This window comes from Acanthochromis polyacanthus, chromosome 17 (genome assembly GCF_021347895.1).
Source record: "Acanthochromis polyacanthus isolate Apoly-LR-REF ecotype Palm Island chromosome 17, KAUST_Apoly_ChrSc, whole genome shotgun sequence".
In the NCBI taxonomy this organism is placed as follows: domain Eukaryota; kingdom Metazoa; phylum Chordata; class Actinopteri; family Pomacentridae; genus Acanthochromis; species Acanthochromis polyacanthus.
The window spans coordinates 28,708,434-28,721,007 of record NC_067129.1 but is presented as its reverse complement, the minus strand read 5'-3'; the positions used below and the strand labels follow the sequence as shown (position 1 = coordinate 28,721,007).

The 12,574-nt window shown below is 41.9% G+C and overlaps 3 protein-coding genes across 9 annotated transcripts in view; 2 read left to right on the top strand and 1 right to left on the bottom strand.

Moving 5' to 3' along the window:
* Positions 1–12,574, top strand: part of LOC110972632 (NLR family CARD domain-containing protein 3-like) — a 204,578-nt gene that overhangs the window by 62,928 nt on the left and 129,076 nt on the right. The gene's annotated exons all lie outside the window — the stretch shown is intronic.
* The window catches only part of LOC110971795 (NLR family CARD domain-containing protein 3-like), a 203,123-nt gene that overhangs the window by 168,594 nt on the left and 21,955 nt on the right, over positions 1–12,574 (bottom strand). The window contains 1 exon segment of the mRNA XM_051937962.1: positions 7,096–7,142. Coding sequence (XP_051793922.1) covers positions 7,096–7,142 — 47 coding nt within the window.
* LOC110972843 (E3 SUMO-protein ligase KIAA1586-like) lies at positions 915–4,243 on the top strand. Its single transcript, XM_051938024.1, has 3 exons — positions 915–961; positions 1,045–1,108; positions 1,486–4,243. The coding sequence occupies exon 3, from the start codon at positions 2,401–2,403 to the stop codon at positions 3,397–3,399; it is 999 nt and encodes a 332-aa protein (XP_051793984.1). The 5' UTR covers positions 915–961; positions 1,045–1,108; positions 1,486–2,400; the 3' UTR covers positions 3,400–4,243.

The following is a 12,574-nucleotide window of genomic DNA, read 5'->3' as shown; positions in this document are numbered from 1 at the left end:
AAAGTAATATATTTAAATATTAAGATAGTTCATAAAATTGTGAATAAAAATTCTAATTTACTGTCATCTTAAAAGTCCATTAATTAAAACACCATGCACACCATTAAATGATTAACTGATAAGTTTTAGCTGTCACATACATAATTCGAGCTATTGTATGAGTGTAATTTTTGCCCCCTTTTGTCTATTTTTCATGCATTTTCTTTAGGAATGCACAATAATTACCGACTGCTAATTCCCGGCCCAATAGCAGGAATTATGATGTCATCCTGGTAAATTTGACAACATTTTAAATGTTATAATGTTAATTACTGATGTTTTTGTTTACCTCTAGGTTGTGCTATCTGCAGTGCAATGAAGTCAACTGGAATCCTCACAGAGGAGAGTGTGTCTACATCTGAGGAGTGGGTGTCTTTTAAAATCCAGTACTCAGGCACAAATGACAGACAAGCAGCCCAAAAATCCTATAGGAATAAAATTCGGCGACATGAGATATCTAGGGCACACGAAACAGTTCAGGAGCTCACTGAAAAAAGTAGACGGGATTTACTTGGAAATATGGTGAGAACTGTATCAGAGACTGTGTTAGCTGAGACTGATGCTGTATTCAGAACAGCATACTATCTTGCTAAGATGAACCATCTGTTTACTGACCATTATGAGCTCACTGAGCTTCAGGAAAAAAAATGGTGTCAACATGGGCACTAGTCTGCACTCAAGGTACAGTTCCACAGCAATTGTGTGTAACCCACATAAAAAACCACGCTTCCTCAAACGAAAGTAATTAATATAAAATATTTCCCATTTTTTACGATCCGTAAATGCACCGTCACGTACGCTCTCAGGTTGTGTAGCGTTTCGACCAATCAGGTCACTTGCGGGTCTGAATAATACCGCTGTGCTCCTCTCCACACACACACACACAGGTGAGGAGACAAGCCACAGGAATGCTGCTAACACGGTTAGTCTTTAAACAAACTATCTTTTGCTTTTAAACATTCGCTGATCACGCTTTTAAATACACTGCACTCTGTAAACTTATAGAGATCGGCTACCGCCGCTTCAGAGAACAGGGTTTTTGGCTGAGACTGATAATCAAAGGGAATTGGTGAGTCTGAATGTCTAAATGTTTGAATGTTGTTTGTGCTAACTAGCATTAGCATATCAATGCGGTCGGTGATCACCTAGCTGCTTGTTTATAGTGCTCCATTGATATGCTAATGCAGCTATATTGTTGTATTGGCCATCATAGCCTGTGTTATGTTGGGTAAAGCACTTTAAGTCCATATTGGCTAAAGATTTTTCACTTTTTAAAGTGTCATGATTTGATTTGATTGCTAAATACTGTTGGATTTGAAATGCATTTTTATTCATCTAAACGTGTAATGGAATATTGAATATGTGTGTACACTGACTAAAAGCTAGCTAAAGATAATGATTTCTGATGAATATTTAACTGATAGTGGTCCTGTCTGTTATATACAGGCCAGGTGTGCCCTGGCGGGTGCATACACCTATCACAGGAGGCGAGCTAGAGCCCATGAGCCTGAACCTCACTCAACAACATCCCGTTGCGGTCTGGTAGGCGGCTGTCCTCTCCCACCTAACTTTTGTCACCTTTTCAGGGTCATATTTTGAACTCTGGTTTTGCGCGCTCATGGACAATTATCAATAACTCATGAACTCTCTGGTTGAACCTATGGACAATTAACCCACACTGCATTGTGGGGGAAAACCACCAACTTTTGTGTACCTTGAATTGTGTTTGGGACATTTTTTGTATACTGTGCTGTTAACTTGTTGGAGTGTGACTGTTATTGGTGTAGGAAAAAATAGTTGAAGTGTACTTCTTCATAGAGTGTTTACTATCTGAAACAACATTGTTATCTGCAGATAATAAATATTGTAAATATATTTTTCCACATTGTTTTTCTCACAAACAAAATAATAAGGCACTTAAACCAAAATTTCTGCCTCAAGTGTCCTTACTGTACCTCTACCTCCCAGAGCCGAATCAGAATCTTCTGAACTAGTCCAAAATCCTGTTACATCTTTTTATAATTTTTATGTACACAATTCATACATGCTACATGTGCAACACATAGCAAAAGAGATGCAGAAAAAAATTGTTGACAATATTGTGTTGTCGTCAAGCAAATTGTCTGTTCTCATTGATGAGGCTACATTTCTCAGCCACAAATCTGTCATGATTGTCTATGTGAAAGCCTCTATAGATGGAGCTACTCCTGAAGTTTTGTTTCTGGATTTAGTTGAGCTGGAAAGCCAGAGAGCAGCAGGTATACAGAGGAAGCTCTGTTAAACTGTTTGAAAACTGCAGGCTTCAGTGAAGAATGGCTTTAAAAGAATTGGGTCTCATTTGTTTCTGATGGTACCAATGTCATGCAAGGCAAGAACACTGGTGTGGCAACCAGGCTGACTGCAAGATACCCAAACCTTTTCACATGGCACTGCATGAACCACCGTGTGGAACTGGCTGTATCTGATGCTGTCAGTGAGGTTCAAACAGTCAACCACTTCAAGGTATTCATGGAAAAGATCCACAATCTCTACAGTCAGTCTAATAAGAGTGCACGGGATCTTCTGGAGGCAGCACAAGAAGTGAGTTCACAAGTCCTGAGTATTGGCAGAGTTTTAAGTACAGGGTGGGTGGCCATCAGCTTCCGTTCTGTAAAGGCTGTGTGGAGGTCATATGAGGCACTGAACAGACACTTTGAAAATGCTGCAGGAGACCAAACAAGAAACACCAAAGAGAGGCAAACTTACAGAGGCCTGGCACATTGTTTGCAAAGCCAGGAATTTCTGCATGACCTCGGACTTATGTATGATGTACTGTCTGAACTCTCAAACCTGTCTCAGCAACTCCAGGCCCATTCAGTCACACTTTTAAAAGCAGACGAGTTTCTGAGGCGCACCATCCGAGGTCTGGTATCATTCAAAAACTCTCCAGGTGAGAAATCTGAAGAGGCTTTGCAAGCACAGGCTTCAGGACATTTTGGAACAGTTTCCCTGCATTCAAATGCAAAGTTCTCACCAATCAATGCAAAGCAATTCCTCCAAAGTCTGATCAACAACATGGAGAAACGCCTCTCATTTGAAGGTGAAATGCTTCGTGATCTCAGCGTTCTGGACACCAGCACCTGGCCATTAAGTCCTGGCATTCGGCATGGTGAGTTACAAGTGAAACGAGTGTCCAAGCGGTTTGGTCTGTGTGAAGAGCAAACTGTTCATGGTATGAGGGAATTCCTTGAACACCCAGACAAAAAGCCTGGAAGCCTAATTCCACTCATACGATGCATGCAGACCATCCCCTGCAGCACTGCTGAATGTGAAAGGGGTTTCAGTCTGAACAATATATGCACAGACACAAGATCTACATAGTTGTTGTCCAATGTAGGTAGTTTAATGATAAGCATCAATGGGCCCCCTTTAAGCCTTTTTGAGCCAAGGCAGTATGTTACAACTTGGCTGACAAGCCATCGCTCTGCCACACAGGCAAAGGGAAAATGCACAGCAAAGAACTTTGAGTACAAACACATTTGGAAGGCTTGGTAGCCTACGGGCTACTTAACCTACCCTAAGACTAAGAGGACTATGAGAAGACACTTGACCAGGTGGCACAAGACCTGGGTCATATCTAAGAGTTCCATTCTTTTTTCCAAGGCTTTTGTGCGAAGAACACACAGTAATCCCAGTAATCATATGATGATGTTAAAGGAATGTAAATAGTTTTGAAATCATTACTTTAAAATGTATTGAAAGTTGAGTTGAGGTGTGAATCATTGATGTAATCTGTGCATGACTTTACATTTTTCTGAGACAAAGTTGGTTGAGAGTTGTTTAGTGCTTTTTCAAGTTTCAGAGTTTTATTTGCATGTTTGCACCATTTTTTGCACTTGATTGCTGAAACTTTATTTGTATAAAGTATATTTGTATATGCACAGCAAAGAACCTCAAGTACAAACATATTTGAGTTGAGGTGTGAATCACTGATGTAATTTGTACATGATTGTTTACATTTTTCTGAGACAAATGATACAAAGTTGGTTGAGGGTTGACAGTTTAGTGCCTTTTCAAGTTTCAGAGTTTTATTTGCGTGTTTGCACCATTTTTTGCACTTGATTGCTGAAACTTTATTTCTGTAAGTATATATTTATTTTTCTTTATTTTAAATTATTTGTCTTGTCACTAGTTGTTCAATGGTTAATTAAAGTCTAGCTGTTTATGACTGTTATAAATCTTGTGTTGCTTACAGTACATTTAAATTTAGATAATAGATAACCAGTCTTTCATGATCTCAATTAGATGTGGATGCATTACTGAGCGTGGTGGTTCTTGTATAGGGCCGTTTTGGGGCAGCTGCTGTCGGACAGATGTTGCTCCAGGATGGGGGTGTATGAGGCTGGGAGGGGGAAAATCAGAGTATACCCACTAGAATAAACTAGACTACACCACTGATATTAACCATGTATATTTCCGGTTGTCTGTTTTTTCAGGTTTTACATGTAGTTTTCAGATTATTTCAGGCGAGACAGTAGTTGTATAAATGTCAGATCTGTGGTGAGTTTATCCAGATAAAGCCTGATCAAAAATTTACTCCAAATGTTTTGGAGATGTGAGCGTCCAAGTTAGACAGCTGTGACCGGACCGTGACCGTTCACTATAGCCACCGAGAGTAGCCTTATCTCAGTAAGACTTCTTGAAATCTATCGCTGGCTCTGACGGTTCTATAGTGGTTGAACAGGATTTTTATTTTATTGTTTCAAGAAAAATCGGATTGAAAGAAGTTAATGTTCATAACTTTATGTTGTTAATGTTTAACTTGGTTGCTAAATGTAATGATAAGAACAGATATAAAATAAAATGTAGAAAATCATTTATTTTTCAAGTTTTGTTTCTGAGTCTTTTCACTACTAAAAAATATGTACTTTTTGTTCTAGTCTTTATAGTTCTTTATATGTGCGTTTAGGGATTAATTTAATAAATTATCATTAAAAATGAAGAAAAAAGATAAGAACAAAAGCAAACACATTAATTTTACTGCTTTACAAAAGATGTTTTTTCTATTTTCATTCTTACAATTAATTGTTGCCATGGGAAGAGGATAAATCTTGTCCACAGACGAAAAGCTGTGATTATTCAACACGGAAAATTAAATTCCACTTATCAACAAATAAGCAAACAAACATGAAGATCAAAGTATGTTATTAGTGATTTATTGAATAAAATAAAGTTATAATAGATTAAAACCCACAGGTAGACCAAATAAAATTAGAGAAAAACGTATTAAAAAATCATTGATCTTGCTCAAGAAAATCAACCATTGCAATGAAAATAACTAAGTTATGCATTGATTACAGAACAAGGTCTATTCACAGAATTTATTTTTTTACCATTGAAGGGTTAAAATACACTAAAATGTGCAGAAAACCTTTAACATAAAATTTCTAGAGTTGAATAGGCTAAAAAAAAGTACTTTACAGAGATGAATAGGAAAATATTTTTTTTTTGGATGAAAAATATTTAATCTCGATAGCCCTGGCAGGTTTAAATTCCACTGACATCATATCGATGCTGAAAAACAATTTTTTTTTTTAGCCAGAGATTGCTGGTTATGGGAGCGTCATGGTCTGGGGGCTTTTCTGGAAAAAAATCTAATCTATTTAGACTTTGTTGATGAAATGGCAAATTCAGAATCTCATATAAAACTTGTGGAAAAAAACCCCTGAACCATTTATTCTAAAAATGAAAAATGGATCTATCAATAAGACAACACACCATGTCACAAATCACAGAAGAGCACAGAATACTTTAAAAAGAGTGATATAGATGTGATGAACTGGCTGCCAAGTCCCCAGACCTTCATCCCATTGAAAATTTATGGGGATTTATGGCAAGAAAAGTTATATTGACGGAAAACAGTTCAATAACAAGGGTGATCTGAAAAAGGCAATTACTAAAGCACGGGGCTGAATTAATGAAAAACTGTTGCTTTCGCTGATTCATAGCCAAAAAGGTGAGCAGAAGTGACTTTGCATTAATTGAGACAGATAAATTATTAAGTTCTTACCTTTTTGTCGACATTGTTAATTAGTTTTAATCAAATTTAGCCTTCAAAGGAAATATAAACTTAAAAGACTTAAACAAAAAATACATATTTTAGAAGTGAAAGGACTCAAAAATAAATTGAAAATGTATGATAATCTATGTTTAAATTTAGACCTGTTCTTATCTTTATGTCACAGACTCTATATTGTATAGGTTCATTGTTATATTTGGAAGAATATTTTTTCAGTAAATAGCAATGTTTGCCCACGACTCCGTCCAAGTTTTACATTTTGGCCCACTGTGTATTTGAGTTTGACACCCCTGCTCTAAAAGGAGGAGACTCTGGAGACTGAACTCAGCACAGAAATACTGAGGACCAAATGATGAGAATCCAAATCCAGGATAGAGAGGTTCAGTGAATGTGGTGTTGAAGGTGTGGAGGTGGATCAGAGAGTCAGAGGAGACTCTGTAGAAGGACAGAGTTCCAGCATCAACATCCACATAAACTGAAACTCTGTGAGAGACTGAGGAGGACCTGATGGATGTTTGTGTGTTATTGTGTCTGACAGAGTAACCATGACGATCGGAGCAGAGCAGACTCCAGGACTCATCATTACGTCCAAACAGACAATCAGCACTGAGTCCTTTCTTCCTGATTCCTCTGTAACTCACTGATACATGAACCTTTCCTTTCCACTCCACCTCCCAGTAACAGTGACCAGTCAGACCAGTTTCACACAGCAGTTGACACCAGTCCAAACCTGTCTGGATGATCAGGATACGACTGAACCATCATGATACATTTCACCTTCCTGTTGTTGTCAGACAGTTCAGTCCTCGGTTTACTGTGTTTGTGTCGACTGTGAGTTGACAGGAATCTGATGGAGAGAACAAAACACAACACAGCTGCAGTTATTGATGGATCATGTGATCAGTATTAAAGCTTTGATGATGACCTCAGAGATGTGACACTTTGAAGATGCTTGAATGTGCTGCTTTGTTTCCATCAATCCATTAAAACACACTTACACTTCCTCAGACCTGGTGTCAACCATCGGACTCCAGCAGGCGTCACCCTGAAAGGAGGAGGACGGTCAGAGCAGCAGAGACTCTTCAGCAGCACACATGGACGTTACATGGCTCTCACACTGTTCCACTGATAAAGGACCCAGTCCGACATGGAGACACAGACACCTGAATGCAGCATCTCTAAAGTCCTGTCCTGTGCTCGTCACGTTCCAGCTCAGTTTACACTCATTATTCACCTTTATTCATTTTTATGTTTCCTCTGTTCATGGAGCTAAGCTAACAGTTTATCCTGCTTCCTGTCTTTGAGCTAAGCTAGGCTAACAGTTTACCCTGCTTCCAGTCACTGTGCTAAGCTAGGCTAACAGCTTACCCTGTTTCCTGACTTGAGCTAAGCTAGGCTAACCGTATTCTACTTCTTGCAATTTTATGCTAAGCTAGGCTAACAGTTACCTTGCTTCCTGTCTTGTGCTAAGCAGGGCTAACATTTTACCCTGTTTCCCGTCTTGTGCTAAGCTAGGCTAACAGTATTCTACTGCTTGCAATTTTTGTGCTAAGCTAGGCTAACAATTTCCGACTGTTTCCACTATTTTGACAAAGCTAGGCTAACAGTTTCCTTCTACTTCCAGTTGTTGTGCTAAGCTCGGCTAGTAGATTCAATGTGCTTCCTGTATATGCAAACCTGGGCTGATGTTGCCCCTCCAGTTGTCCTGTTATGCTGAGCTAGGCTAATAGTTGCCATCGCTCCCAGTTTGTTGCTAAGCTAGGCTAAACGTTTCCTCTGCTTCCAGTCTCTGTGCTAAGCTATACGAACAGTTTTCCTCTGTTTCCACTATTCGTGAAAGCTAGGCTAACAGATTCCTCCTGATTCCAGTCTTTGTGCTAAAACATGCCATGCTTCCAGAGTTTGTGTTAATTTAGGATTCACAGTTTTCTCCTGTTATATAGGATGTTAGCTTTAGAGAAAGTTTACATAAAAAAAATAGTCTGATGATTTATAAAAAAGGCCTTCATAATGCCAGGACCAATTTATTATTCATCATTAATATAGATCAAGAACAACCCCAGGTTTCTCTTCAGCTCTGTAGCCAGGCTGACAGAGTCAGAGCTCTGTTGAACATTGTATTCCTTAGCTCTGAGCAGTAACACCTCATGAGCTTCTTCACACACAAAATTGTTGCAATCAGAGAGAAAAATACCTGGCACCTCCTACAGCTGTCACAGATTGATAGAGTTGGCTTTAAGACCTGATGGGTATTTAGACTTCTTCATTCTTGTACATCTCTCTGAGCTAATTTCAACAGTTTCTACATCCAAACCATCAACATGTCTTTTAGACCCTATCTCAACTGGACTGTTCATGGAGGCTTTGCCTTAATTATTCCTCAATGTTCGATCTGATTAATTTCGCTCTAGTAACAGGCTATGTACCACAGGCTTTTAAGGTTGCTGTCATCAAACCTTTACTTAAAAAGTCCGCTCGAGATCCAAATGTCTTGGCTGACTATAGACCAGTATCTAATCTCCAATTTCTCTCTAAAATTCTGGCGAGAACAGTTGCAAATCAATTCTGTGAACATTTACAAAAGGAATAGCTTGTTTGAAGAGTTTCAGTCAGGCTTCAGGGTGCATCATAGCACAGAAACAGCTCTGGTAAAAGTTAATAATGACCTTCTCATACCGTCAGATAATGGACTGGTCTCTATACTTGTTTGTTGGACCTTAGTGCAGCATTTGACACAATCGAACACAAACTTGTGTTACAGCGACTAGAACTGTTGTATCAAATAAAGCATAAAGCCTCCAGGTATAAGGACAGAAGTGTCAAAGGCCGCTCACACTTGAAATGTGCAGATGAGAACAGACAGCAATACTTGACTCCACTGTGTTTGTATCAACCACAGGCAAGTCCTTGGCAGACGCCAAAAGTCAGACTGGGCAGGCACCAGCAGCCAGGTTTGACAGGTGGCCATTAAATATAGATTGAGTGTTTCAAGCGTAGGTGTGGTGGTTAATTCTTGTTTGTAAACTCTAATGTTATGTGATTTCGCAAAAGGATGAGACACCTGGGCGTTTGTCTTTGATCTAACACTGACATTGTCTTCGAATACACCCTGGTGTAGTTTTAAGGCTACTTTTTTTTTTTTTAAAAAAGTTGCAGAGGGTGGTGATTGGTCGGGCGGATAGCCAGGAGAGAGGTATCTCTCCCTGGTGATTGTGCCTGTCAGTCATTAATTTTTTGGAAAGTACCCAGCATTCAGACACCCTAAAGAAGGAATAAATAAGTAATAGTGATGGATTTTAAGAGATTTGTCATAAAAGAAGGATGGCCCTGGGGTGTGAGGAAACTCCACACACCAGAGTGATACAGTATAAAGACCTGTGTCCCTCAGGGATTTTCAGACTGCTCCGGGGCATCTCATCAGTGTTTGGACCTGTGCTGCACAAGAATAACACATTAATGTTTGGAATCTGAAGATTGACTCGGGAACCTTTTTCTGCCACAATTGGTGAGGAGCTGTAGACATTATATACTGACAGTCAATAAGAACTTTGAGGTAAATGTACGCAGAATTCTACTTGTAGAGGGGTTGTAATGTTCATTGTGGATTTACTGATGATCTAGTGCCTGGTAGTTAGATATGAAGTTGTCATTTTGTCATGATTCATTGCACATGGGTTGGTCACTTTGCAAAAGTGAAACAAATACACACCAAGCAATATCAGTGAGTATCTGCACAATGTGAGAATGGGTTTTGAAGGCCTATATAAAGGCCCAAAAAGGCCACCATTGTTAGTCCAGTGAACAGCATCATGCTTCATCTATCACATGAACAACGTCTCCGGGCACTGGGTATGGTGGAGCTCGGTTTGAGCTACAGTGATGTATCCAGGCGTATGGGCTGTCCCAACCCACAATCAGAAGCCCGGTCCCAAAGCATGTGCCGACGGATTGTCGCCTGCATCCAAGCAAATGGAGGCCATACTCGGTAATTGACTGTTGTGACTTTTGGTTTGGCAGGTGCCGTTTTCTTTGTGAAATTCTTTATTTTGAATCATTCTTGAACTTTAGATTTTTGTTTCTGTTTGCCAATATCTAACAAAAAATCTAAGTTCGGCTTCAAAATAAAAATTATGTTTGAAGTAAATAGGTCTCAAGTTTCTATTGACTGCAGTGTACTTAGACTTATATCCAGAGAATGATTTTAAAGTAAAACTGAAGAACCTTAGTTGTGAACATCAATCATCCATGACGAAGAACACTGTATTAGGCATTAAAGGGACAGCCACTGGACGTAGTTAATCCTACTTATAAGACAGGTTCCAGTTTGTTAATGTCAAACAATGAGTCATCTGAGCATACTAAGGTTAATCATGGAGTTCCTCAGGGTTTGTCTTAGGACCAAATACTGTCACATTATATATGTTCCTTTAGGCAATATTATAAGAAAGCACTGTATTAATTTCCACTGTTACGCTGACAACACTCAGTTGTATTTATCTATGAAGCCAGATGAAACTAGACAAGCCCTCAGTAGAGGGCAGAACCACACCCTCTACTGGCGAAAACCCTGCTCTTCCTATGCAAATGATGCACTATGCAAGAAATGTGCTAAGTGACCCCCTGTGACCTTGACCTTGATCTGCTGACCTCTAACTCCCACAACCTGAGCAGGGGACCTTCGACCGATCCTCAGTTTGATTATTCTGACTTCAGCACTTGCAGAGATATGTGACCGGAACATAGCCCACATACATACATACATACATACGTACATACATACATACTTACCCAGCCAGCCAGATAAGCCAGATACTGAAGCAATGCAGTAAACTCTGCTGATGTGTACGTCAGGCGTGGTTAAACTAATCAGCTAGCTAGACTGCAAGACTGTCTTAAGGATATAAAGGAAGACAAACCGGTTCAGGAAGTCGCGGAGCACATCATTGACTCGATGCTGGAAGACAGCCGGGGCGTTGGTAAGGCCGAAGGGCATCACGAGGTACTCAAAGTACCCCAGGGGGGTGTTAAAGGCTGTCTTCCACTCATCTCCCTCCCGAATCCGGACCAGATGGTAGGTGTTACGCAGTTCCAGCTTGGTGAAGATGGTGGCTCCGTGAAGTGGTGTAAAGGCGAAATCTAGGAGGAGAAGTCCTCCATCCTTTTTCCCCACGAAAAAAAATCTAGCGCCGACAGGGGAGGTAGAGGGACGGATAAGCCCAGCCGCCAACGACTCCTTGATGTAGTCCTCCATCGTGATCCGTTCTGGTTTGGAGAGGTTATAAAGCCTTCCACTAGGCAGAAAGGCATCTTTTTGGAGCTCGATGGCGCAGTCGTATGGTCGGTGAGGGGAAGGGAGAGGGCCTGGTCCTTGTTGAACGCTGGGGCTAGGTCATGATACTCCGAGGGGACCCCTGAAAGGTTTGGAGGTTCAGGACGGGCTGGAGGCGCAGGACTACCGGGGGCTGAAACTAGGCAGGTGGCGTGGCAATTGGGGCTCCAGGTCAGAATCTTCCCCTGGTCGATGTGGGGGTTGTGGAGCTTAAGCCAGGGGAATCCAAGGACCAAGGGAGTATGGAGGTTCGGGAGGGAACAGAGGGAGATGGATTCAGCTTGATTGCCAGATATGCGGATGGTGACAGGGGTGGTCTGAACCTTAATGTGAGCTAGACGGCGGCCATTAAGGGAAAATGCAGAGAGAGGTGGTTGGATGGATTCGGTGGGGATATGTAATTGTCGGACCAGGGACTCATCGATGAAGTGCCCTCCGCTCCTGAGTCAAACCACGCCGCGACTGAATAATGCTGTGATCTCCCCACAGAAGATAGAGGTTGTCACCCGGAGGTGAGTCGGACGGGAGGTTAAGCATGGCTACGGCTCACAGGACCCCACTGGTCCACTGGTTGAGCCACGGCTTTTCCAGCTTGGGCGGGCAGTGTGGCCGCATAGGTCCCTCCTCCACCACCAGTTATAGACAGGCGGTTCGCTGGCGCGCGGGCGCTTTTTCTTTCCTCGGTGAGGTGGGCCCGGCCAAGCTGCATGAGTTCCTTCCCCGGCGTGGACTGGACGGGAGGCGGCAGGCAACGGCCAGGTTTGGGGAACAGCAGGGCGAGGTGGGCTGGTTCTAGGGTGGGGTTCCTGGGTGCCAGGATAGGGGGTCCGGGGCTGGATTGGGAGGCGGGGCCAGTTGGACGAGGAGGCCTGGGATCTCTTCTCCCGACAACACTCGCGGAGCCTGTTATCCAGCCGGATCGCCAGGACAATCAACTCCTTGATGTCCTAGCCCTCCTCCTTTGGGGGCGAGCTCATCCTTGAGCCGGAGCCGGGATCGGCGGTCACCATCAGTCCGTGGGAGGAGGGACCGGAGTGTGGCCGATGGTGGAGACGGATCCCTGGCGGCCGGCGGCAGGTGGGGGGAAAACGACGATCCGGTAAGGGGCTGGGGCCGGAGGAGGCTAGGAGTTGGACCCACGGCGATCC

What these genes read in the sequence shown, in the direction of transcription:
- LOC110972843 (XM_051938024.1), top strand. Translation starts at nt 2,401, where the DNA reads ATGCAAGGCAAGAACACTGGTGTGGCAACCAGGCTGACTGCAAGATAC.